Source organism: Gallinula chloropus (assembly GCF_964237585.1).
Source record: "Gallinula chloropus genome assembly, chromosome: 4".
NCBI lineage: Eukaryota > Metazoa > Chordata > Aves > Gruiformes > Rallidae > Gallinula > Gallinula chloropus.
Genome location: NC_140088.1, coordinates 59,554,738 through 59,579,640, shown reverse-complemented (window position 1 = coordinate 59,579,640; position 24,903 = coordinate 59,554,738). Strand labels below are relative to the sequence as shown.

The 24,903-nt window shown below is 40.8% G+C and overlaps 1 protein-coding gene across 1 annotated transcript; it reads right to left on the bottom strand.

The window, feature by feature from the left end:
• Nucleotides 1-5,720: 5,720 nt before the first annotated feature.
• On the bottom strand, nt 5,721-24,617 carry DCTD (dCMP deaminase; the record flags this gene model as incomplete). The annotated part of the gene is made up of 6 exons (XM_084262993.1): nt 5,721-5,799; nt 7,746-7,842; nt 9,365-9,481; nt 18,886-19,021; nt 20,409-20,520; nt 24,583-24,617. The coding sequence occupies 6 exons, from the start codon at nt 24,615-24,617 to the stop codon at nt 5,721-5,723; spliced, it is 576 nt and encodes a 191-aa protein (XP_084119119.1).
• Between the last annotated feature and the right edge of the window lie 286 nt (nt 24,618-24,903).

Here is a 24,903-nt window from a genome sequence, read left to right as displayed (position 1 = left end):
CCTGGTATCTGAATGTGAAGCTCTTTAGCAAAACTTGTCAGCGCTTCAAGATATAAATACGAAAACCATACCACAAAACACTAGATGCATTATTAGTAGTATCTTTAATAACAGTACAAATATTAAAGTGCCATATTGTTTACAACACAAAATTAAAATTTTAGCTTTCATTAGTCCTGTTTACCCAGCAACATTCTGATTAGCAGTCAGAATTGATTGAACAGTGGAGGAAAAAAAGCCCGTTCACAAGAAGATATGCCACATAAAAAGACTTCAGCACAACTCAACAAGCAGCAATAGCAGTTACACAGCCAACGAAAGAATTTACCCAAGTCTCAGGCAAACCACGACACAACTTATGCCACAGAAGCAGTGATTTGAATATATTTTGTTTCCTCTCCTTTGGTGCAGGGAGCCCTTCTCAATATTTGCATGGCAGAATTGAAATAACACATTAGCTTGAAACAATGAAGGAATAGGGAGGTAGAGAGCACAGAGTAAGAAATCCCAGGAAACCATAGGCAATTGCTTCTTTATTATGCATATTTTGCTGCTGGAGCACATTATTCTCGTTCTCCTTAGGGCACCGTTTTTTAAGAGCACAGTAAATAATGTCAACAACTGAAAATCCAGCACATTGAGCCTGACTTTTCGCACACCTCCCCTCACATTCGGATGAGAGGGAGCATCCTGACAGAGGCCAGTTTTTTCCAGAACCCTAAAACATACAAGAAGGAGCAGTTTCCCATCCCAACCCCTATTCCTCAATTCCTCCAAAAATAAAAAAAAAATAAATAAATCAGGTAGAGACACAGACCAAATCACTGTAATTCACATTCCCTGTCGCACATATCTGCAATTTACGCATTGCCCTTCTCCTGCACAGTTCCTAGAAAGATGATGCCCTTTTTGTTTGTTATTGGGAGTGACAGGCAGCAGCCCTCCCACCACCATTATCTGGTGGTGCCTTACAGGCATGGAGCTGCCCAAGGCACCTTCCTCCTGGGATCCTGCCTCAGCAGGGAAGGGGTTCAAAGCCCAGTTGCATCAGCGCCTTTGAAGCATTCCGATGACATAAAGCCACTGCTGCTGAAGACGAACAGCGCTAGGAAGCAAGCTGCTGCAATTAAGCTCTTACTCCAGCAAAATAAAATCAAATGCTGCACTCTTCCATAGCTTGATTAAACACACACTTCATTAAAGCTTTTGCTGCTGTTTAACTGAGCTGTAAATGCTGGGAGGATGGGGTTGGGTTTTTCTGAATGAGACAGAGACAGTTCACAGATCCTTTTCTTTTCTTTTCTTCCCCCCACCTTTCCTTCAAGCCAGCCAAAGTAAACTGGAAGTAAAAGGAAGGGAATGTGGATGTAAAGGTTACATATAAGGTTTCTTAGACAGTCAGCTCTGTGTAATGCTTTTCGACCATGTGCCTTTCCATAGTTCCCAAGGCTGAGAGCGTGGAGCAGATGCAGACTACGCACTTGAAACAAGTTTTACCCCTCTGTTCTCAAATCACAGAGTTTCACATTAGATAAACCTAGACTTTAAAGGGGAGAGGGAAACCTGCTGAAAGAGGTTTTAGTGGTACAAACCCTTTGAACCACCACCACTAAGGAGAGAAAGAGTTGGTACCTCACACTTTCAGCCCTGCACTATATATATCCTTTTCTTAACTACAGCTGAGAAGAAATAGCTGCAAATAAATGGACTTTCAGCTGTGGTCACTTCCGTACTTCATCCTCAAGTACACCCAGTGAAGCAGGACCAAGCCAAGCCCACTAGATCCATGAAGAACACTGCTTCTCTAACTTTCACACTGCTGAACTGCAGTTTCTAAACTCCCCACAGCCCCAGCTGCACCTGAGAAACTTATTCCAGGCTCCCAGGTAAGACCCAGCCCCAATGAAGTGGCTCCAGGGCCCCCAGGTGAGGCCTCTGCGCTTTGTCGCACCTCACTCACACAAAGACTCCCATAACCCAGACTCAGAGAGAAAACCCAAAAGTGACAGGTCAGAATTGTTTATTTTGCTCATCTGCAACAGCTTAGAATCCCTGCAAGATTCATTTCAGTGGCTGAAGAGTGACTGCAGCTTCTGCATTTATGCACATGGAGCTTTCAGTCTGAGCGCTGCACCACAACAGCTTTTATTGCCAATGTTATCATAGGCTATTTTGGAAATCAGAACAATTGTACTGGTCACAGCATAGTTTTTGTTATCTTTGTGAAGATATTCCAAATATACAGAGCAATAAGATGCTCAGTCCATGATCAAAGCTTCAAAGAGGGAGATTGCACTCTCATTCAGTATATGCCAGCCTGTGAAACCACCCTTTCTTAAATGAAATTTATGTAAATAAGATTGCCAGCTCCTTGGGTTCTCTGGCAGGGGAATGGAGTAATATTTAGAAGGAAAAGTCTAGATGATTGGAGGATTTAGATTTAATCTTTAAGATAGCGTTATATTGAACTAGATAGGATCTCAGCATTTTATTTGTGATTTCTTGCTCCAATTAATGCTGCTGAAGTAACTACCAAAGTGTTCCCCAGAGTCTCCTTTCAGCTTTCTGCATTGGGTTTTCAAGCAATCCCTAATGAAGCCTCAGCCTGCAGTTACCTCCCCTTCCCCTGACAGGCTGGGAAGGTGGTTTACCATAGGAATGGTGCTGGTGGCCATAGTGGGACATCTGAAGCATCGTGTTGGTGAGCTTTCAGGCTCCAAGAGTAGTGGTCAGCAGTTCAAAGTCCAGCTATACCAGTGGCTGAATATTGATGTCTGGAAGAATGGGTTGATGGAAACATGATGAAGTTCTGCACCAGGAACAGAACGGCTCCATGCTGGCTGTGTGTCCACTGGATGAAGGCATCCTGGAAGAAAAGGACCCAGGAATCCAGGTGAACAAGGTGAACTGTGCTTGCAACAGCCAGGCTCTGCTAGAAAGTGTGTAGCCAGCAGGTCAACAGATGAAATTATTCATGGTCAGCTTACGTAAGACCACAGCTGGAGTTGTGTCATCTTTGGGCTCCCAGTATAAGACAGTGAGTGGATACGAAGATGGCGATGGGATGGAGCACGTGATGGATGAGAAAGGATGACAGCATGGCATTTGTTCAGCCTGGAGAAGGCTAAAGGTGGGGCAAACATAACCCCTGACTTCAATTAGTGGTTATAGAGAAGAGAGAGACTCTGGTTGCAGACACGTGCAACGAAAGCATGAGAGGCAGCGGGCATTAGCTGTATGGAAATGCTGACAAAGTGAGGGTGTTGCTGAGGCCCAAGCATTGTGATGGATGACTGGGAATGCTGCAGAATCTTTGATCTTGGCAAAACTCACCTGGACAAGGCCTGAGCAACTGGATCTAACTTGAATGGTGCTCTTAGCAAGTGGTAAGACTAAATGCCCTCTGAGATCCTTCCAGGCCAAATAGTTCTGTTCATTTGAACCTGAGCTCTGGGAGCACAAACACAGTTCATTATATTTACCTGTTTCATTTCCTCTAGTAACTACTCTCTATTTGGAAGCCAAAGCATTATCTCCTGAACTATTAAAACAAAAAAGCCAGAAGCACACAGATTTCCAGGCATGCACACAAAGGGTCAAACCTTTAAAATTTGCTCTAAAACATTAACCTCAAACTAAGCACATGCTGTCTTAAGAACTGTGCATCTGTTTTTTCCTTTTCCGTAAAGATGCCCACTTACTAGCACGAGTCAACTGACAATTACTCTGAAAGCTTGTATATGTGGCTCTGTCACATCAAAAACTGGCCAGAAGAAATCTAAAATTATATCATATTCTCCAGTACTGCTCTTTTGTTACACAAACAGGAAGGTCCTGGGAGAGGGGGGGAAAGAGAGCCATTATAACAAATAACACATTGCTAAAAAAGAAACCAACCACCTGGACACTGATTCAAAAAAATTCTTGAGTTTTTATGCACATTATATATTCCCATTATACAAGGCCTGACAAAAATACTTAAAGTAACCAGAATCACAATGCATGTATCTTTTAAGTCTGAACTTAGATCAGCAATTATGTATGAAGAAAACAGCAATTTTGCTGCCAAAACCAAAAATTCTGCTTCTTCCCTCCCTTCTGTCCCATTGTCAAACTGGTATAACTCAAAATCCTTCTAGTTATTAATTCGGGCCAAAGAAAAAGATGTACATAAGCTGTGTTAGTGACATTTTATTAAAGTAATTTTTCAGGTTTCACCCTCCCTCTCCACATATGTGCAATTTTTTTCTTCTGGCAGCAAGCCACAGAACACTTTTGAGGTGGAAAACAGTTGTAGGAAAAAAAGAGAAAGTCAGAAATTACTTTATAAATGGACACATCTTATAATACATTACAATGCTCCCTTTAGTAGCCAAATGGTTCATGAACATTACACTTTATGTAATATCACAAATGCACAAAATATGCTTTGCATATGATTGCAAAAACAGCAGCAGCACTCTGGAGCCAAGCACATGGCTTAATATTATAATAATGACTCTACTTCAATATAGTGGATTTTAATAAGACTTTAATAATACTGGTATGAAGCCAAATTACATCATGTCCCAAAATATGAAACAAAGCTTTTATAGAGAAAATAAAAGCTCACTGAAGTACAACCACATTTAAGAAAAAATAAAAAAAACAACCACCAATGTTATCTAAACAAAGCCATTAGGCATATTTAATTTTAAAAAATCAAATTAGAGAAAAGGAACTCAAATCTATTCCCAGATCTCAAGATAAAATTAAAAAGGATATTATTTTAGGCAACATTTATGAAAATGAAGGTACTACGCCAGCACTGGGAAACAAGCTAACATCATAATTACCTCTTTTGGCACAAATACAGATATGGGTTGACTATCTCCAATTTCTCTCCAAGGACAAAAAAAAAAATGTTTCAGTTACCTTACAGGTTGATTTGAAGACTAAGCTATGTTGGATTGTCTTGAAACAGCTTAGACCGATAAAATAATTTCCTTCTGCACATGAAAACCAGCTCCAAGTAAGAGTCACAAAGGTAAAGAGACAAATGATTTACTCCTTCCACCCTGTACAATTATGGAGTCCTGGGGAAAACAAGGACTTGAAAGCACCTGTATAGCTCCATCCGGCACAGGCCATTCTCAGAACAACTTCTGCTCTCACCCCTACCCAGGTATGATTGCATTAGACAGCAATTAAAAGAGAAGTCAGTATTTCATTTGTTGGGTAGTGCATGCAGAGTATCACACACTCTATAACCTCATAATGTATTAGTGTTATGCTAGCTGGAAGATTAGCATTTGCATGGATAACATTTTTTGTCCTTTATTAGGATGGAATATTTAGATCCACGTATCCAACAGAGAGATCAGCATGTATTAGCGTATTGCAAGGTACAGTAAGTACCTGTGTTAAACTGAGCCTAAATCAATGCTGACAGCCTATCGGAGCGTGTGGCGAGGAATTCAGCAAGAATCACAACAGTTTTCTTTACATACATTATATTGTCTCATCTGCATGTCTCTAGACTTTTTAAGCAGTTTTGATAAGTAGATTTAGATGCCACATGACAAGATGAAGTGAGGGGGACATTTTATTCCTTGGTTTTCTTAGAAGTCTACTTTAGCTACAGAAGCCATTAAAAAGTTGCTAGTAACTTGAAGATGAAAGGCATTAGCAGCTTTTTAGAAAAGGATAATCAGTCTTCTAGAGACTTACTAAGACTTAAATCACAGAAGCTTTTGACTTGGTCTGCTGTTAATTGAATCAAAGTCGATGATGATCTTGTTACACTTCGGCTTGAATTCCCTAAAATAAAGAAAAAAATAGATATTACTGAGTAGTTAAAACATTTTGCTTGCTTTAGCTACAGATAAATTTTTGAAGGAATTTAAAAAAACAAAAAAAAAAACCCTCCTTGGATTCACATAGTTTTCATCTCTATGGGAGCCAATTATAGTGCACCACACTGAGAGAAACCTGGACAAGAAAGACTAAGACAAAAAAGACACATGGGGTGGGTTAGCCCGTACATTCTTCAGCTATTGGAGTTCATAAATTACCCAGGAGTCAAAGAACTTTTAACAACGTAGCTGCAGGTGGTGGCATCGTGTTACCAGGGCTGGGAATTTTGTTTGTATGTATTTGTATTTCAAATATTTTAGATATATTTACAGATTTAGGTACACATATATGTATCTATACAAATATTGTCATATACTGTATACATATATATACACATGTGTCTGTACATATATAGATTATAGTTGGAATATATTCTGATAAATATTTTGATCACTTTTTTTTCCTGCCAGGTTTTCACAGAACACTTTCAAACTTTGCCTCAGTACATAAAATATTTTTTATGCTATGGGAATACATCACATTATGCATCATACTGGGGAAAAACCAAACTAGTTAAGAGGAAATGATTCAGAAATTTTAACTTTAGAACTCTAAAATTAATACTGCCACAAAATGTTTCCTTTTATTATCATTAGAGCATCTGCTACAGCAATTAGCAAGGAAGGTATTTGGGGACCAAGCATATATTTTCCAGTCTTCCAGTAAACAAAGGATTATGCAAATAGTGTGGATTTAGTGCCTAATTAAGCTCTGCAGTTCAGTTCAAGAGATTCATTAAGTACCACCTACATCCTTAATAATCAATACAAGAATGAATAGCAGTCAACACAGAAAAAAGCACAGGCTGCTGACCACAGAAGCTCTGAATACTTTGTCCAGAATAACAATCTGAAATGCAAGAAACATTTCTCACCCTGGAGAAGTTACAAGATTTGACTTGTAAGAGAATGATTTATGCCTCTTAGTCAAATAGTCTTAGTAGACAGGAAATACACTGAAGGACTAAAACTACATTTCAAGTACTGCTGTGTTTTTTCATGGATGTTTCTTAGCCCAGTAGGTAGCTTTCATCCTAAAATTTTATCTGTCAGAATTGTTATGTTTGCAAATTTTTTGAAGTCTTTATATTAATATTGTAAAACTTTTTCAAGTTGCAAAGCCTCCCTGACTGCATAATTAGCCTCACCCACAGCATGTTATTGCTATCAAACTAGCTGTTGAACAGATTGTCTTTAGGTATCTCTGTCAGTGTCTGTAAAAACCCCCACTCTTCAAACATCTTCCAGATTCTCATTACTTTAGGCAAATATTCTAAGTTTTATCCTTTTCACACAAGAAAAGCTGACCAAAAAAGACTGGACACCTATAAGCACCAAGAATTAGTTATGGGTGGCTGGTTGACACCTTCTTAAATTGACTGCAATAAACTCTTTCAAGAAGGATCAGGTAATCCATGCAAGTGCATACACACAAAAAAAAAACCCCAGCCCAACTCAAGGGATCATAGGATAATTCGGGTAGTCAGGGATATCAGGAGGTCATATAGTCTGACAGCAGGGTCATCAATGACTCTCATGAGTACTATATAACAAATACCCATCAAATCCCCAATTCCAGGAATTCAGGAATGAAATGAATATTTCAAATGGACCTTTTCCTCATACAAACATTACAAAGTTGAAGTTTAACCATATGCAAGGCAAAAAGAATGGTGCAGCTATCTGCCAATCCACTCTCTTTTGCAGGCAAAGGCCCTGTGAGAGCAAGCCATCTACAAACACTACCAAAGAATAAAATGCAAAGAAGAGCTTTTACTCTTAAGTCAGCTTTTCACACACCATCTTCTTTCTCTCCAAAATAAATATAAATTTAATCCAAAGTTCTCTTACCTGTATATAATACCTGCTAAATCAAACATCCGCCGTGCAGCTGTCATTTCCGTAGTGTCATGATACTTGTCAGACATAAAAATAACTTCTTTTATGCCTAAAAAACTCACAGAATAAAATGTTAGAATTAAACTGAAAAAAAGCAACATCATATACAAACTGGTGCACAAAAACAGAAAGGCAGCATCCATCCACTTGTACCCCTTGGTACATCCCTACTTCCCAACTTCAGAATAAGGTTCTGTAAGGTAGAACTGGCTTGGAAGACAGTGCTTTCAAAAACTTGGATAAAAGTTTTTCTCCAGTTTTGCCTAAGTTCAACTCAGAAAAACAGAAAAAAAACCACTCACAGACAAAACCACAAGACAGACTAGAAGTTAGGCATATTTGCAAAAGGAATCGAAAACTTCCCTTTTCACCTCTGTAGTACAGATGAAATTTAAAGAATTTAAACCCGAAATCCTGTTCCCTTTCCCAGTGCAGAGGTATAAAAGGATGCTTTTTCCTTTTGTTCTGTTTTATAACTAAGTCCCAATCCTGGGTTCAAATCCTCACAAATGCATGCTGTCTCAAATTGTTGAATGATCTAAACGGCTACTTAAGCAGCAGAGAAGTGTAAAAGCTGACCCAAGAGAACTCAGAGAATTCACAAGCGTTTCAGAGCCCTGCTCAGCATCCGACTGTATTTATCAGACAACACAATATCAATACATTGCAATTTAGTGCTGACCTAAGTGCCCAAGGACAAGTGACTACATTGAGAACAAGCAGCCAATCACCTTCAAGACCATGAGATTTTGACTCTGTAAACAAAAGCAGCCCCAATACGGAATACCATCATTTTTCCCCCCTTCGCCTCTCTTCATTTCAAACCCTACTGACCAAAACAAAGCAGCAGTCTGTTTGCTTCTTTCTTCCTAGATTCCCATAGCCATTAGTGGCAAGAGAAACTCCCCAGAACAGCAATCCATGCTAGGACCACAAGACTTTACTCGATGAGCAAAGTGTGCGCTACCTTAAGCGGAGATTTTTTTATGGAACTGAAGCCTACTGCAGATACACCTAATCTGAAAAAAGGCGACACATTTAGGCCAGCACACTTGCTGCAGTGGCACAGATTTATAACAATTGTAATGAAAGACATAATTAAAGTAGGATCATAGAAGTCTTATGACATTTATGAGCAAAGATATTTTAAAATCTTCAAATATCTACCATGCATCACATTCAAATTAAAATTTCATGTATATACTCCCAACGGACCTTTTGTCATGCAGAAGTTTATTTCTTTCTGCCCTACTCTATTCAATGTGTCAGAGCACAGTAGAATTGACAGTAATTACATGCAAAGCCTGTGTTGTTCTTTGGCAGCTCTTGGTCTAAGAAGTTACAAACCTAAATTAGAAGCACGCTTAGAATCACAGAAGATGCAATTAGCACTGGAAAAATTTGGCACCGTTCAGATGCAAAAAAACCCCACAAGTAGCATCTTATGAAGTTGACAGTGCAATTAATTTAGATCTAACAGCAGCAATTTAACATCAAATACATCCATGATAAGATACCAGCGAGCAGGCAGCATTGCAACCCTGACAAATCAAGCTGGCGCTACTCCTTACCTGCCTGGATGATGAGCTTTGCACATTCATTACATGGAAATAAGGCAACATACATGCTGCAGCCTTTCACATCAGCTGAGTTTTTGTTCATGATGGCATTCAATTCGGCATGGCACACTGATTCAAAAAAAAAGAGAGAGAAATAATTTGTAATACCATTCATTAAAATAAATCAAACTAGAATTAAAATGTTACAGTGTAACTGCTTACATCCTTCCAAAGGCAAATAGCTTGCACAGCTTGTCATAAAGGGCAGAGGAAGAAGTAAAAGCAGAAATACCAAGATCAATGAAGGTCAATTGTTCTGACCAGGCTGCCGATTAGTAATGATATCATTAAGCGCATTAGCATTGCCATTTGCTAACACCTATTGCAGGCAACAAAGCCGTAGGCTGTGGGCCAAGTAGTTGCAACCACCCTAAGTGAAGCAATATCTCACAGCTTCACAACTCTCTGGAGTATCTAATTGCCAGTATAAAACAGCTCATTTATGTGTTTACATGCACAGATAGGAACAGTCTTACAGTTGTAAGAGCACGCTGTGTGCTCTTAAGGGCAGGAGAATCTCAAAGTAAAACTGAGCAGCTCTGTCCTCTGGGTCTCAGAACAGCCCAGCACTGCTGCATGATTCTCTCACCCCAAAAATACACAAGACACACTCAACCATAAAACTGTCCCAGCTTTAATATTAAAGTGAGTTTACTGCTCATTAAAAGGTGCCAGACTTCCCAGGCAGGAAAACAAAGTCATCTGTTTCTCCATGGATTTGAGATAGGCCAGGTAACAACAGCCGACCCTGCCTTATTCCACCGTAACACAACAGCTCTTTCCGGACAGATCGCCCCTTAGGGTTTAAGTTTTTATGCTGTACACATCAGATTATCTAATGTGCTACCAACACAGGTGAGAAGAGCACAGTTTCTGTGTCATCCACAAGAACCTCTGAAAAACACATTAGGATCTCAGAGAGAACTTCCTGTTTACTCCTAGGAATGACAGCAAGTTGCATAATTTATATACCTACCTACTAAGAAACTGTGGGCTGCCCTGACTTACATCATAAACAGGTGCTGAAGCATGGTGTGTGTTTGAGCTCATCTAGAGATCTGCATGTGCACACCACATTAAAAATTTTCCACTGGGGTTTTTTCTGAAGAATGGATTAAAAAAGTAGTTTTCCTATCCCCTGCATACATGGGAAAATTAATATAAGCAAAGTTATGAGCACAAGTTCATAGCATACTTGCTACTGACTGCCATGCGAGTGATCTCGCCACACAAAGAACTGAGTGCAGTACGTTCAACACACAGGAATCCTGGCTGAACAGTAATGTTTTCCATATACACTAAATGTCCACATGGAACTTTCTGTACAGCAGCTAATGCACTATAAATTTGCAGCCAAACTTACAGCACACCAGCTTTCCCATATAGACAAGTCACAAAGGACCAAACACGTGCTAAAGAAAGCTCAGTATCGACTTCTACAAGCAGTCCCCAGCATCGCCACGACCATGCTGTCCACATACCTTCTCATAAACAGCAAAGCCAGATACTAACACAAAACATAGGAAATCGACGACAAAAAACCCACCTCAAGCACCATCACATTGTTTCTATGACTATTATTGTTTCTATTGCAACTGTAATTGAGTCTTGTTGTATTTTGAACACATGCCATTAAGTGTACATGATAAACAATTCTATGAACTGATACATTAGGCAAAGCCAGAAAATACGTCTCACTCCAAGTACATTACTGAGTTGTGCTAATTTTATGTGGCCTTTGTGATAAGCAGTCAGACAATTCTTTTTTCTGGGGTTACAGAGGACCAAGTGACAGTGTGCTGTTATTTCCCCAACTGGGACTAAGTTATGTCAACAGGACAGAAACATCAGTTTTAAGTTTCTTTGAACAATATACTTATGATCTAGGCAGCAGTCTAAAATGTGGAAGGCCTCCCGAAAGAAGGATGAGGGAATGTTTTCAAAGGCTCACAGAGCATAAAAAAAACCCCACCAACCCAACCCTCATTCCTTCAGTAAATATTTTTCCTTCACTAAAACTCAGAAATCTTCAGCCATAAAAACCATACAAGTTTCATTATTTGTACTGCAGCAAGTTTCCTTCCTGCACTGATGAGAAAGAAAGGTTTTTTCTGCAGACTTGTACAAACTTTCAACAGCAAACTTCTTCCCAAGCAAAAACAAGTTCAGGCCAAAAATAACTTACAGAAGATAATCAGCTGGAGTGAGGGAAGAAAAATTTTGCCTCCTGATCTTCATACAACCCGAGGTTAAGAACAATTACGACTCTCCAATGTGCAAATAAGACACAGAGACAGTAAGAAGGAGAAAACAAACTAATCATTCCAGGACAAAAAGTAGTGGGGCCTCTCCAACAAACCCAGCAGGCTTTAATTTCAAAAGCAAAAGGAGGTGGGTTTGTCATGCACGCTGTAGCCTAACAAAGTATTTATTACTACGCTTACTGCAGAAATTAGTACAGGACTAGAAGTTTGCATTGATTCCAGAAGTCATCTTGTTCCTTCCAGTATTTCTTTTTTTTTAAGTCTACTGGGCCATTAAATACAAAATCATTTTGGCTCAGTTGTTGGAACCTGGAAGAATATTCTGGGTAACTATCATTACATATGTCTTTGTTTTATGCATTTCCCTAGACATCTGCTACTGGCCCCTGCAAGGGATATTATGCTAATTGGTCATTAAGAAGTTACTTTTAGGCTTTTTCCCATCACTCTTCATATTTCCCCCTCTTACTCAATTTATAGATAAGATAGTCTATTATCCCCAGATTTTTCTCACAGATCTGCCCAGCTTTATACAAAGCATTAATGAGAGACCGAAAACAAATCAGGAGTCCAAAAACCCTCTTGTTAATAACTAGTTCATATTTGGGGTGCTATCAAGTTTTCTAACCTAGTAAGAGCTCCTACTAATAGTTAAATATTGTTCTCTCTCAGAGAATAAGAAACTAATTTAAAATAACCTTTTATTAATTTATTTAAAATAAGATACAGGTGCACAGTATGCCTAACTCTGAAAACTGTATATTTATATAGACTAGTAAAACTAAGAATTTTTACAATATCCTATGAGGGCCCCTGGTGTTTCGTTTTTTAAAAAAATAATATTCACGTACAGCCAACATAGTATTAAGTCTGCAACTCTGGTTTCCATTCTGGAAAAGTGGCTTGAAAAGTATTCTCTAAAGGCTTCATTAGCTGTAGAAATACCCGTGCTATGAGAAGTTAGTGTGTGCTCTGACATTCCCACCACCTGCTACTACACTCACAAGAGGAAAAAACCAAAACAACAACAAAAAAACCTGGGAATGACTGCTTCATTACTGGTAGTATTAATTGCTAATGTTTCTGTCTTTTCTCATTGCTTCTTTGTGCTGCTTATATGAGGAAGCACTCACCCTTAAGCCTACCTCTAAATAAGAATCCCCAACTCTCCCTACCAATTGTCACTTTTCAGGATTAACCACTTAACATGAACATACTCATAGTGGGCTACAGAGTCAAAAATACTCCTCCCACCTTCTGAAAGTGTTCTGAATAGTGATCTCATAAGAACCACAGGACTCAAAGTGTTTCTTAATGCTGTTTAAAGGTTTCGGTGCTTGATGAAGTACTTGAAGTAGGGACCACCATGTCAACTTTTAAGAAGCAGCCAAAGGAGGGGCGACTTTTCTATGTGATTAATTACTAAGCCAGACTAGGAATTTTGAGAAAATATGCACTATAGTGTTACATTAAAAACATTTTGAAAACCAACCATAAATCTGCACAGGAATGGATACTGTGAGTTCTGTAATTTGCCCCCCTTCTCAAGTCTTTTCACAAAATCTTTACCTTTACATGTTCATCCCTTGTCCATCCCATCTTTGTCTAAGCTCCACCTACCAGTTATCCTTTATTCTCTGGATCCCCAATGTTGGACAGAGCAAGGATCACAGAAGGAACCAAAATACTGAAAGGAAGTGGGGTCTGGAGTAACAATGGCTGGGGCAGTGGTTGATGGATCTGGAATTGGTAAAATGAACAGCCCCAGCCTCATTACTTTCCTCCATGAAAATGGAGAACTGGGAAGTGAAGATGGGAACGACTCAGCCCATTTATGAACATCACAAAATCTGGCAGGGCAGACCAGAGAAGCTTTTCTCAAAATCTGAGGAGCATTAGCTAATCCACCCCACTTCCCAGTTCCTCCCATCCTGCTCCAAGTTTGTTCTTCTCTGAGCAGAACAGAAGCGTTTCTCAGTGGGCAAGAAGAACATGAGAAATTATAATTATGTATTCCAAATCTGCAAGCTTTCCAGAAGAGTGATGTATGACACCGGAATTGGACAGAAGTCCATGCAGGACAAAAGTGAGTGGCTGTAGGTGGAGACTGCTTCCTATAGTTCCCCTTTCCAGCTGAAGCCTGAGCTTTGCAACAGCCAGTTGGAGAGAGAGCATCACACTTCCTCGTAGTGCCTTATCAAGTTTTGTGCTGTCAAAATAACAGCTTCTACAAAAGTAACATTTGCCTAAGTATCTTTTGAGTGCTCATCTCTCTAAAAAAAAAAAAAAGCTCAGAATCCTAACACAAGGAAATGTTGATAACAGTTTGTTTCATTTTACACAGCAGGTACTGTTCAATTAGAGCACACTTTTTGCCACAGCACATGTTTTATCGTATCTGAACCTGTATAAATATTTGTAAGCATATTTACTCAATATTTTCTCTATTGCTCAGAGGTTTCTAAATTTGCCAGTCATTTTAATTTAAAACTCTCTTAATTAGAGACTGGTTGTCAAATGTATGTTCTTAGATTACAGTAGAAACAGAGGGCATAACAGGAGCAAAGCAACTAGCATTAGTGGAAAGATTTGCGTTAATAGGAGAAAAATATAGTATTTTAAATGATGGGTGAAGAGGAAACTGAGCATCATCAAATCCTCAGATTCATCTAGCAGAAATAGAGGGCATTCACTTTTGACTCTGAAAGTCAGAATTTTGTCTAATTATTAAGAAGCTTCTGCACACAGTACTGAACATAATGCTTCAGGAAGAGCTTTTAATAACATCTTGGTAAAGTAGGTATTCAAAACTGGGCTGTCACTGACCGGCAGCCTGGAAAAAGCCAATTCCAACATCACAACAAAAGCCCAGTTTTGTATTGTGAAAAATGGCATTGTACAGAGCCCAGTGTTTTCTGGCATAACAAGGCTAAATGGTTCAAATATACGCTAGAGATAGAAGGAAACAAAAAGTTTTAATCTGCTTCAGGAGTCCCATAAGGAATGTGCAATATCAATACAGGCGATCCACACCACTATTCCTGTAATATCCACGTGCCTTGCATCCTCTAAGGTAAAAAGGAAGAGCACTACCTACCACATTTTGATGCTTTCTTTCAGTAGCAGCTTAAGTTACACTTAGATATGGGTAAAAACTAATTTTTTAACCAAGAACTGCCCTTTCCCTAACACTGAGCTGAGCAGAACCCACACTCGAGGGTGCAGATTATATATGTACAGTATTTTGCAGCAGACATAGATAAATGAGACACTGATGAATTTTAAGCCAAAAAGTTTCAAGACAGAGTAAAATTTCAGAGTGACAGGATTTGTTTAGACTTACAACAAAAGTTCAAAAGGTTATTGCTGTCAGGAAGTGCACATGGGAAGGGGGGGAAAGGAAGAAGAGTTAATCATAGTGAGTAAGAAAAGCTAAAAGAACAATGCTGGCACACACAAGAATGTATAAACAAACCAGAAATAAATTTTAGGGTAGAAATTGGAAGTTTTCTATCCATAAAACAGTGAATCTGATCAGAGCTGCGGGGTCAGTGCATCCATCTGTTCTGCTGGAGCTCAATAAATTTATTATAGGATTATCTAACACACTTCTGCGAAGACAGCCTCTGGGTCCAATCCCCTGCTATGTCTATGCTTCTAAACACAGGCAGGGCCAGGGATTGACCCTTGGCCCTCAGGCCAAGTGGCAGAGACTCGCTCATGTTCATCTTACTCAGGGCTCCATCAGCATTACACAGCACTTGGCCCTAGGTTTCCTCAAGGCTCCACGTCTCAAGAGTTCCCCAGCACCACATACTTATTTTGTATGTCTCAGTTCAAAGTGCATAAAGAAGTGAGATGACTTTTTTGCAGCCCACCAGAGTGGTATTTTCACAGCATGAAACAGAGTATGCATTGCATATCCCCCCGTATGGCCTGAGGGAGGGAGGAGGGTTAAGCATACCATCTCAGCAGGCTTTGTTTTATAGGCCTGTACAGGATGACAGTTTTCTTGCAGCCCTTTTCCCACTCTGCCCTCTGGAGCAGCCTTTGAGCGAGCCATTCGACGAGCAATACTCAGGCTTTGTTCTGGAGAAACCTAGTCAGAGTGATCCAAAACAGATGAGAAGTCAGCTAACGTTTATGCCTAACCTGTAACAGTACATAAAATCAGGAGGTCAGCATTCAGATCCAACCCCAGCCCTTTCCTGTAGCACTGCAGATGCATGAAGTAACTCTAGAAGACATCTTCCAAGTGAGTGTGGTGGTTCGTGCTTTACCTAATGAACTACACAGCAGCTCTAGTGATGAGGGTGCCAGCATTCCCATAGCTAATGCAGAACACAGTAAGGTTGTGCCATCTTTGCACAAGCTAGTCAGGAAAAAAGCAAGGATAGAAAGTTCAATTTACACAAATGCTGTGATGATTAGCAAAAGCAGAAAGGAAAACATGACAGTTTAATGAGATTTTAGCAGCAATTCTATGTGCCTCTGCATCTACCAGAATTTTTTTAAGCAGAAGATTTTTTATATATATATATATACACACTTGTCTGGTCTGTCAACTGTGCTATCAAGATTAATAAGAAACTGCTAGAGTTTAAATGATCTGTGAATTACAAAATAGGTCGTTTATTCATCACAGCAGACACTTTATGTTACAAAGTTGTGATTTTTTTAATGAGGTGAAGACTAAGATTCTTGGGGGAAGGGCAGTAGTTAAACTATCTTTTAGAAAGGAACTCATCTCTCCAAGCTGTTAGCTAGGTTAGTGCATTTTTTAAGCACTGTGTATTAGAGATCCTTACTTTACTCCACATCTTTGAGAGATGGAGTTAACTAAAAATAAAAAAAAAATTTAAATTCTCAGGTCATCTCGTACAAAGATTCCTCACAAATTCACAGAGTATTTTAAATTTAAATTGGCCTGCTTAGATTTGAGTGCCTGGAACAGAAAGAGGTCTTAGAGATCACCCACACTCATCTTAGTCCAGAAGATCCAACCAAAATCAATATTCTGCTTTGAGTACTTCATATTTAATCAGTGGGCTAACACTTGTTTCCTCACCCTGTAAATCAAAAGCAGTCAAACCAAGCTGTATCACTGCAGTACCACCACTCTGTGTGAAGCCAGCGCTTCTGTGCTTTACAGAACTTAAGATCTGCAGGAGCTGGCCCTGGTATTAGGAATCCATCTCATGAAAAATAGTATGGAACTGTCCCAAGCTTAAGAGTTAATGTTAGAGGTTTTATTATAAATTGGTAAAGGGAACAAGGACAAAGTACCAGGGTTTTAACAACTCAAATATGAAACTGATGAATTATGTGCTGAGCCACTGCATATCATCTTTCACTTCAATGCTATGGGAAACCAGAAAATGTAACGTTGGTTTTTTGAGAGCTCTGGGTGAAAGCAGGGAACGTCAAAACTCATGCGAGACTAATTTCTGTATCAAACCAATTGTTAGAAGTTACAAGTAAAAAATAGAATTAGTAAGCAGAGATAAAAACTGCAAACACTAGAGAACAGCCAGTATCAGCTCTGCAAAAACTGAACTTGGGTGCATATTTTCCACAGCCACACAAGGGGAAGAGAAAATGTCTCAGGGCACTTATTCAGTTTTATGATCTTCCCCCTGCCGTTTCTGAGCCCAGGACAGGCTGAGATGCAGTACCTGATGCAGGAGCTCCTAATACCCATTTTTCCCTGTGCCTGTGATTTCTGATGCATTGGTCTCACCCCACAGAGGTGCAGCAAGAGCTGGTGCGGAAGCAGAAAGATAAGAAAGGGGGATTTAAGACAGCATACACTCCCTGCTTCCATATTAATCCTAACCACAGTCCTCCCTCCAACATCAGTTACTTGCAGGCCACAAGGCATCTCTCAATTTCACAGAATCACTAGGTTGGAAAGGACCTTCAAGATCACTGAGTCCAACTATATCTGTCCTCTACTAAACCATATCCCTAAGCACCTCATCTACCCATCTTTTAAATACCTCCAAGGATGGTGACTCAACCACCTCCCTGGGCAGCCTGTACCGATGCCTGATAACCCTTTCGGTGAAAATTTTTCTCCTACTGTCTAATCTGAACCTGGCCTGGCACAGCTTGAGCCTATTCCCCCTCATCCTATATCCCCTCAGCCTCCTTTTCTCCAGGCTAAACAACCCCAGTTCTCTGAGCCACTCCTTGTAAGGTTTGCTCTCAAGCCCCTTCACCGGCCTGGCTGCCCTTCTCTGGACACACTCCAGGACCTCAATGTCTTTCTTGTAGTGAGGGACCCAAAACTGAACACAGTTTCACCTCACCAATGTGGAGTACAGGGGCACAACCACTTCCCTGGACCTGCTGGAAATGCTGTTGTGGCTATTTCATTGCCACATCCAGCAAACAGCACTCACAGCATGTCATTTGAGGCAGCCCAACAGGTTCCTGTAAACCACACCTGGCCCAGAGGAGTAACTGTGCAGCCCTGTTGACAGCTGCACCAAGATGCCCTTCAAAGCAGGCTCGCAGAAGGCCAAATGACACCTGCTGCAAAGACAAAGATGGGACCCAAGCCAGCACCCAGCCACTTCTACCATGAAACTGTCCTTGCTTTTCATTTCTTTTGCCCATTTAGTAAATATGAATCAACTCAAAGGCTGAAATAAACAATGAAGTCACCTCACTCATAGCAGGGTAGATCCACTGCACAGCAATGGGGCAGGAACAGCATGGAATGACAGAATGCAGTCACATACAAACAAAATTCAGCTCCTTCATAGCACGTATTGCCTATGCCATCAGCACCTGAACACTAGAATTTCCCACAGCCACTGGAATTTACAATTTGAGTACCTGTATTTTAGACCCAGTTATTTGTTTTGCATATCCATGTTCCCTGTAATTGCTGTGAAGATAAATGCACAGAAGCAGCAATCACCTGCATACACTGCAACTGTGTGCTAATAAGATGCATTACATTTAAAATTTTTCATTCACCATCCAAAATGGCTAATCATTTATGAACATACTTCACCAGGCAATCAGTCCTTCATAAAGACTGCTTTATTTTGAGAGCTGTGATTTTTATCCTGATGTACTACATATAGACACATTAACAAAATCAGGTGAGTGGAAGAAAAACTGATCAATATTTTACCAGATGAACTTTCACATATACAGACATCATAAGTGTGACCTGTCAACTACAAAAAGCCTTACCATAAGGATATTTTGTGTCTAGACTGTGCTCTGCTGTTCTTGTCCAGGGTAGTGCATCATCACTGCAGCCATTAGGCATCCCATTGTATCCAATTCCAACAATCTTGTTTTCCGAATTTACAATGCAGGCACCAACCTAAAGAAAATCAGATTTATGTAGTACCAACAGCATGCAAAGCAGTGTATCAACAAGATGAGATCTGAAAAGTCAGTCCTACAATTGTCATTTAAGATACGGGCTTCACTTAATATTAAGTCCCACCATCTAGTCAGCAAGGCTACAGCTGTACCATGAGCAAGGCTACAGCTGTATCTAACTGGAGGTTTTTAAATAAATCAGGGCAGATGCAACCCTGTTACCCATCTGGTCATGCAATTCCCACCCCAGCGGGCCAACAACATTTCCTATCCAGCCACAAAGTAAGCCTAAGTTTAGACAACAGGAGTAAACTAAGCACTGAACTAACCCTACCAAAGTAAGTTTTCTGTCAGTCCTACTGCCCAAACCAGCTTTCCCAGCAACGGTGCAAGTGGCAGCAGCAAAACTATGGAAGATGGAACAGAAATGCAGTAGTGACGACCTAGGCAGAGACAGACTCACAAAACTTTGTGGCTTATTTATGCAAACATGCAACAAAATACCAATCTTTTACCCTTTATTACTGCAGTCTGACCCTGCACAGGGACCCCTCGTATCAAATGATTAAGAGTCCTGGTTTTATGTTTTCTGCCCATATTTTAGATTTACTGAAATGGAAATAGTACTGATTTTAATTCATAGAATGTATGAATTTATCAAGCAGCTCTTGGGTAAAAAAAAATTTAGCCCTAATAACCTTCAGAGAACTAAGAGCCATAATGTACCCAAGCCAGCAAGTAATTGAGCAGACTGTTAACATACACTTTACTCTGTGGATTTGCTGGGATTTGCTTCCTGAACTTTTTCACACAAAAGAAGACTAACAGGAGGACCGGGTCCTGCAGAACAGCATGTTTCAGAAGATGTATCAATTGCCTCAAGCCAATATTCAACAGATGCACAGGAAAGAAGCAAAGAATGGGGACAGAGAGTGAACCAGAAGGCAAAGGGGAACCTGCAGGAGGAACTAAACCAGAAGAAAACTTTGGTCAATCGCAGAACAAACAAAAAGGAATTTTTATACTCTTAAGAGATGAGGAAAAGGAACTTGTAAAACTCTGTCTTAAAAAATTACTATCTAAAACCTTCAGTAGTTTTATCCTCTAACAGTAACTGTATTTACTGGAAAAAGCACGTTATTTTAACCTCCAGATGAAAGGAAGATTTATGACCTCCAAGCTGCAAATGTACACACAGAATTATACACATGAGGTCAGGCCCAATAAGAGAATTCCTGTAACAAAAGGTGCTGACCATATTAAAAATTGAATAGCTATATACTGAAATAACTTTTAATAAGAAATCCCTGGAAGTGCCACATGTGCATCTGATGCGATGTGCAATATAGATTAGGTTATGTTATTCTTATACGTTGCCTTTTTACCTGAGAACTTGGATCCTTGCTTCTTTGTGCTGACAAAAAAGCTACGGCCATGAAATATTCAGGCCATTCCAAATAATCTTCTCTTTTTTTGCAGGATGCTTCATTGCCGAAACTGTAATTTAGGAGAAAAACAAAACAGCCATCAGCAAACAAGACCTAGTTAGTTATTACAGACTGTATTCTTTAACATGCACAAGTTCGTAGTAGCCAGAAGCAGAATCTGGCTAAGATGACAGCACATTCACTAATATTTTAACTGGTGTGCTTTCCAGGAACTTTCATATGCAACATTCCCTTTCAGGGGAAAGGCATCCAAGCGAGGTTGCAAATTTCAGTTTTAGATAAGGTGGCTGAGCTATTCAGAGCACAGAGCTATTCAGAGAAAGAGCAATTTATCCTTTAGAGATAACACCTTGTATATTTCTTAAGGTTCAGGTATATCATGTACTGGCATTCTTTTCACAAACAACATAATCTTTTTCATGATGACTGCACTAACTGCAAGCCTCTAATCTAAGCTATTTTGCACTTCTGCCTATGACAAGTGCTCACTAGATTTCTATTTGGTAGCATCCTGTGCAGTCATTTGCTTCTCCCAGTACAGTTACTGCCATGAGTTTGCCTCTCATTACAGCACTTGCCAGCAAAAATCTGAGGTCATCCTGATAGTCTCCTGCTAAATTTCTCTTGATATTATGTCCTATGAAAGCCCTCTAAAAACTGAAAGAAGATGGGTTCAAGAACTCAAGATATAATGTAAAAGAGCGGCACAAAGGTTGCTTCTTTCCCTGCACTGGGGAATCTATTTGGGGGAAGAGGGGTGAGGGGGAGAAAAAATGATACATCCATTTTCTCTTGCCTCCTTATGACTGAAATGCTGTTCAAACAGCGTAAGATGCAACAGGGGAAATCTCTGTGCTTCTCATCTCAAATAGAGGACACACGGACACCACTGTCCCCACCCTCCACCCCCATCAACATGCTTAAGCTTTGCAAATTTCAAGGAAAAGATCAAATTCAAAATTTCCTCAAAGTCTCTGCTATCATTGCTACACTTGAAAACCGGAACAGTGGAACATCTCAAATACAATAATTAGCTTATCAAAATACAAGGGGCACAGTACTTTTCTTCTTGGGTGCCCCTTACCAAGGACTAGACCTTAAAACTGAGACCCCCTTCTAGTGATGTCCAGCCACCCAGGTAACTGCAAGCAGCAAGACATCTCCTAGCAACACTAGTACCAGCACTTTCAGAAGACAAATAAATATTAGAAGAAAATAATTTTGTTAATTATTGTTTTTATAACAAAACCCATATATTAGAGGCTTGCAGTTAGTTTGTCATAAAGAGGTTATGCTATTTGAGTGAAGGCACTGCCAGTACATGCTAAAAGTGCACTTTAGAAACCTACAGAGTACTATTTACCAAAGACATTGCTAGTTTTCAATAGTTCATTCATGACACATTACAAGTTGCCAATTTTGGCTGGTTCTTGGAATGAGGAAGGATCACCTTTACAGTCATCATTTCAACCTAAGGAGGGAGAAATATATACATGTAACTAGCACATCTCTCTCCCACTTTGACAACTGTCAAAGCAAACACAAAAATAAAGCATGTGACTTTGAGAATCCCCAAACTGGCTTGGATTGTTCTAACTAAAGGGTCGGGAGTATATATATCCTACTAAGAAACAAATGTCTTCTGGGAACAAGCAGCTCACAGCAGAGAAATGAAGTTAAAGACACACCCTCGCACCTTTCCACACCAAACTGAACTTTGACAGGTTAACTGAATTGCCAAGAAAGTGCTCCTGCCAATTTAAGTGATTATTTAAAATATCTCACAGAAGCATATTTACAAAATCTAAACCACTATCGGACTTCAGATCATCTGTTTAATACATTCATGGCTACGTGACACCCACAGTGATGCCTTTGGAGAGACAAGCAACATGCAACAAGCAACGTGCAACGCAGAACTACACCGAATAAAACATCCTGGGGAAAGGGCTCTAGAAAGACAACACTACTACTCTGAACTAGAGATCACGAGATCGTCTCTGTTATTTAAATTATTCCCTAGCAACCCTATTTGTTTCAAACACAACAAAAGTTACTATTCACTTTTCTCATAAATACAGAGCTGTATGTAAGTGGAGGTTTCTCAGAGCACGGACTTCAGAGAGAAGACTGTATCTGACAAACGAGCTGAAGGCTTAGATCAAAAAGAACATAAAAAAACCCCACTTAATTACTTCTACTTAACATCACAGTGTTTGGCGAGATAATTCCCTCAACTCAGTGCACAGGAACACAAGAGTGTGAAATGGGTATAAAACACTTAATTTCTGGTTGAGCAGAAGCCAAGGCCTTGGCTAGTAGTCAAGTACAAAGAGGAAAATTAAGTTTATGGATTTGGGGCAGCTGATCCTCTTCCTTACACTCATTTGTAAATTCTAGAATTGCATGAATGAAAGCTGCTCTAGATAATATTATAGCTAGCTGTAAAATAAGCAAACAAGGCTTATCCTTGTGATGAATTAGGAATTTATGAATAAAAATAATGGAAACTGAAAGCCATGAAGGTTAACGCTGCTCAAGAAGGGGAAAAATATCCTCAAATTCTAGAGTGATTAGTAGTCTGTAGAAAAGTCTGTGTAAACAGTACTTCAAAGGAAAATAGAGAAAAAAGAATCCACAATTAAAAGTCAGTGCCTCCCTTCTCAGCTTTTTTTCATCCACCCAGGCTGCAGCACCCTCTGAAAAAAGAAAAAAAAAAATCACCTACAAAAATAGTCTACCTTAATGAAAAAAATTAGTTGAGAATCTCGAAACGGAATACAGCACCTCAAATCCTTTCACAGGATAACTATGGTGGTCACATTAAAGTACACAACATATGTACAACTGAGACACTGGTAAGTAACAGACTTTTCCTCCCATCTTCCTCTTTTTGAAGTTCTTCCTGTTTTCTTATACCTGATGTCTCATGCTTTGTGTCTCAACTGTATTGAAGCCGTTATTTTGCCCAGTATTAAGTATGCTTGATATGACCAATATTTTGTCAATCAATTCACAGAATTTAAGGTTAAAAAACCCAACCAAACAAGCGACTTTAAAAAAAATGAGGTAAGGCATGTATTAAAAATAAAACTTGAACATCTTCAGCAGTGCTTGTTCCTCAAAAGCCAAACAGGATGTGTTCTTGATGACTTTCTATACTAGCTGCTGCTTTAAGCCTTGTAATTATATGATTGCTGTCGTATCAAATCAAAGTGGCGTTTCCTCTACCTGAGGCTTCCAATCTTTCCTCTCATACAGGTACTGAGCGTGATTACCTATCAGTTACTGGGAGGTGAGAAGTTGAGAGAGAGGTAAGAGAGAAAAGCCAACCTCTCTTGCAGAGTAAGATCTTCTTTGCGTTTAAGATTAACTATATTGTTTTATTCTTCCTGAGAGACAACCCACCAGGCCTCCTATAAAACACTTCGTAGAAATAGGGAGCCCAAACCGAGCAGCACAAGAACATTTCCGTTTAGTGACTTTACTTAACCGCACACTGCTCACACAAGATACTCCCCCTCCTCTTCTCCCTACCCCAACGATTACAGCCAACAACTGTAGCGGTACAGACCCTCACGGCGGGGCCTTCGGAGGCTGCCCCCTCACAAGGCCGCAGGTAGCGCTGCCCGGCCGCCCCCACGCTCGGGGAGCCCGACCTCCACGGGGAGCCTCAACGCAGCAGCCGGGCGCAGGGTAAGCGCTCAGCAGCCTCTCCCCATCTGCACTGCACCGCTCAGAGCACCCCAGCCAAGACCGCAGCCGCTGTGCTGCCGCCGCAGGACACCAGCTTCCTCGAAAGCAGCTAGAGAACGCCGCCGCCCTGCCCCGCCTCCCCACACGGGCACGCCGGCGCCGGCCGCGTGGCACAGGCCGCAGCCGGCAGCACCACAGCCTGGTCGTCGTGGCTGCCGGCCCCCCGCCACCAGACCCGAAAGCCCCAAGAGGAGAGCGGCCCGGCCGAGGAGAGAGGAAGCTCAGTCAAGGCAAGAGGCACGAGAGGAAGGGGAACGGGAAGAGCTTGAAACGGCACCACGCGGACCACCCCCCGTCCTCCGCGGCCCCACCATGCCACTGCCCCCTCAGCGCAGCCCGGACCCGGGCAGCGTACCCGTTAACGTGACGGCTGGGCTGCTGCCCGCTCATCCCGCCGCAGCACGCGTCTCGTTCGCCGTTTGGCGCCAAAGTGGAGGCGGGCGGGGAAAGGAGAAGGCTACAGGGAGGAGCGGGGCGGGGCGTCCCTCCGCCGTATCGCGCCGCGGAGACCCCGCCCGGGTATCGGGAGGCCGGTGGACCCGATTTAATGCACCGGCGGTGTCCAGGCGTTGATGTGTCTGTCCCAAGGGGAGGCCACTTCCACCCCTGCGCACCCCGAACCTCCGCGGTACTGCAAATGAAGTTACCCATGCTCGGGTCGCTGGGTTTTCTGACA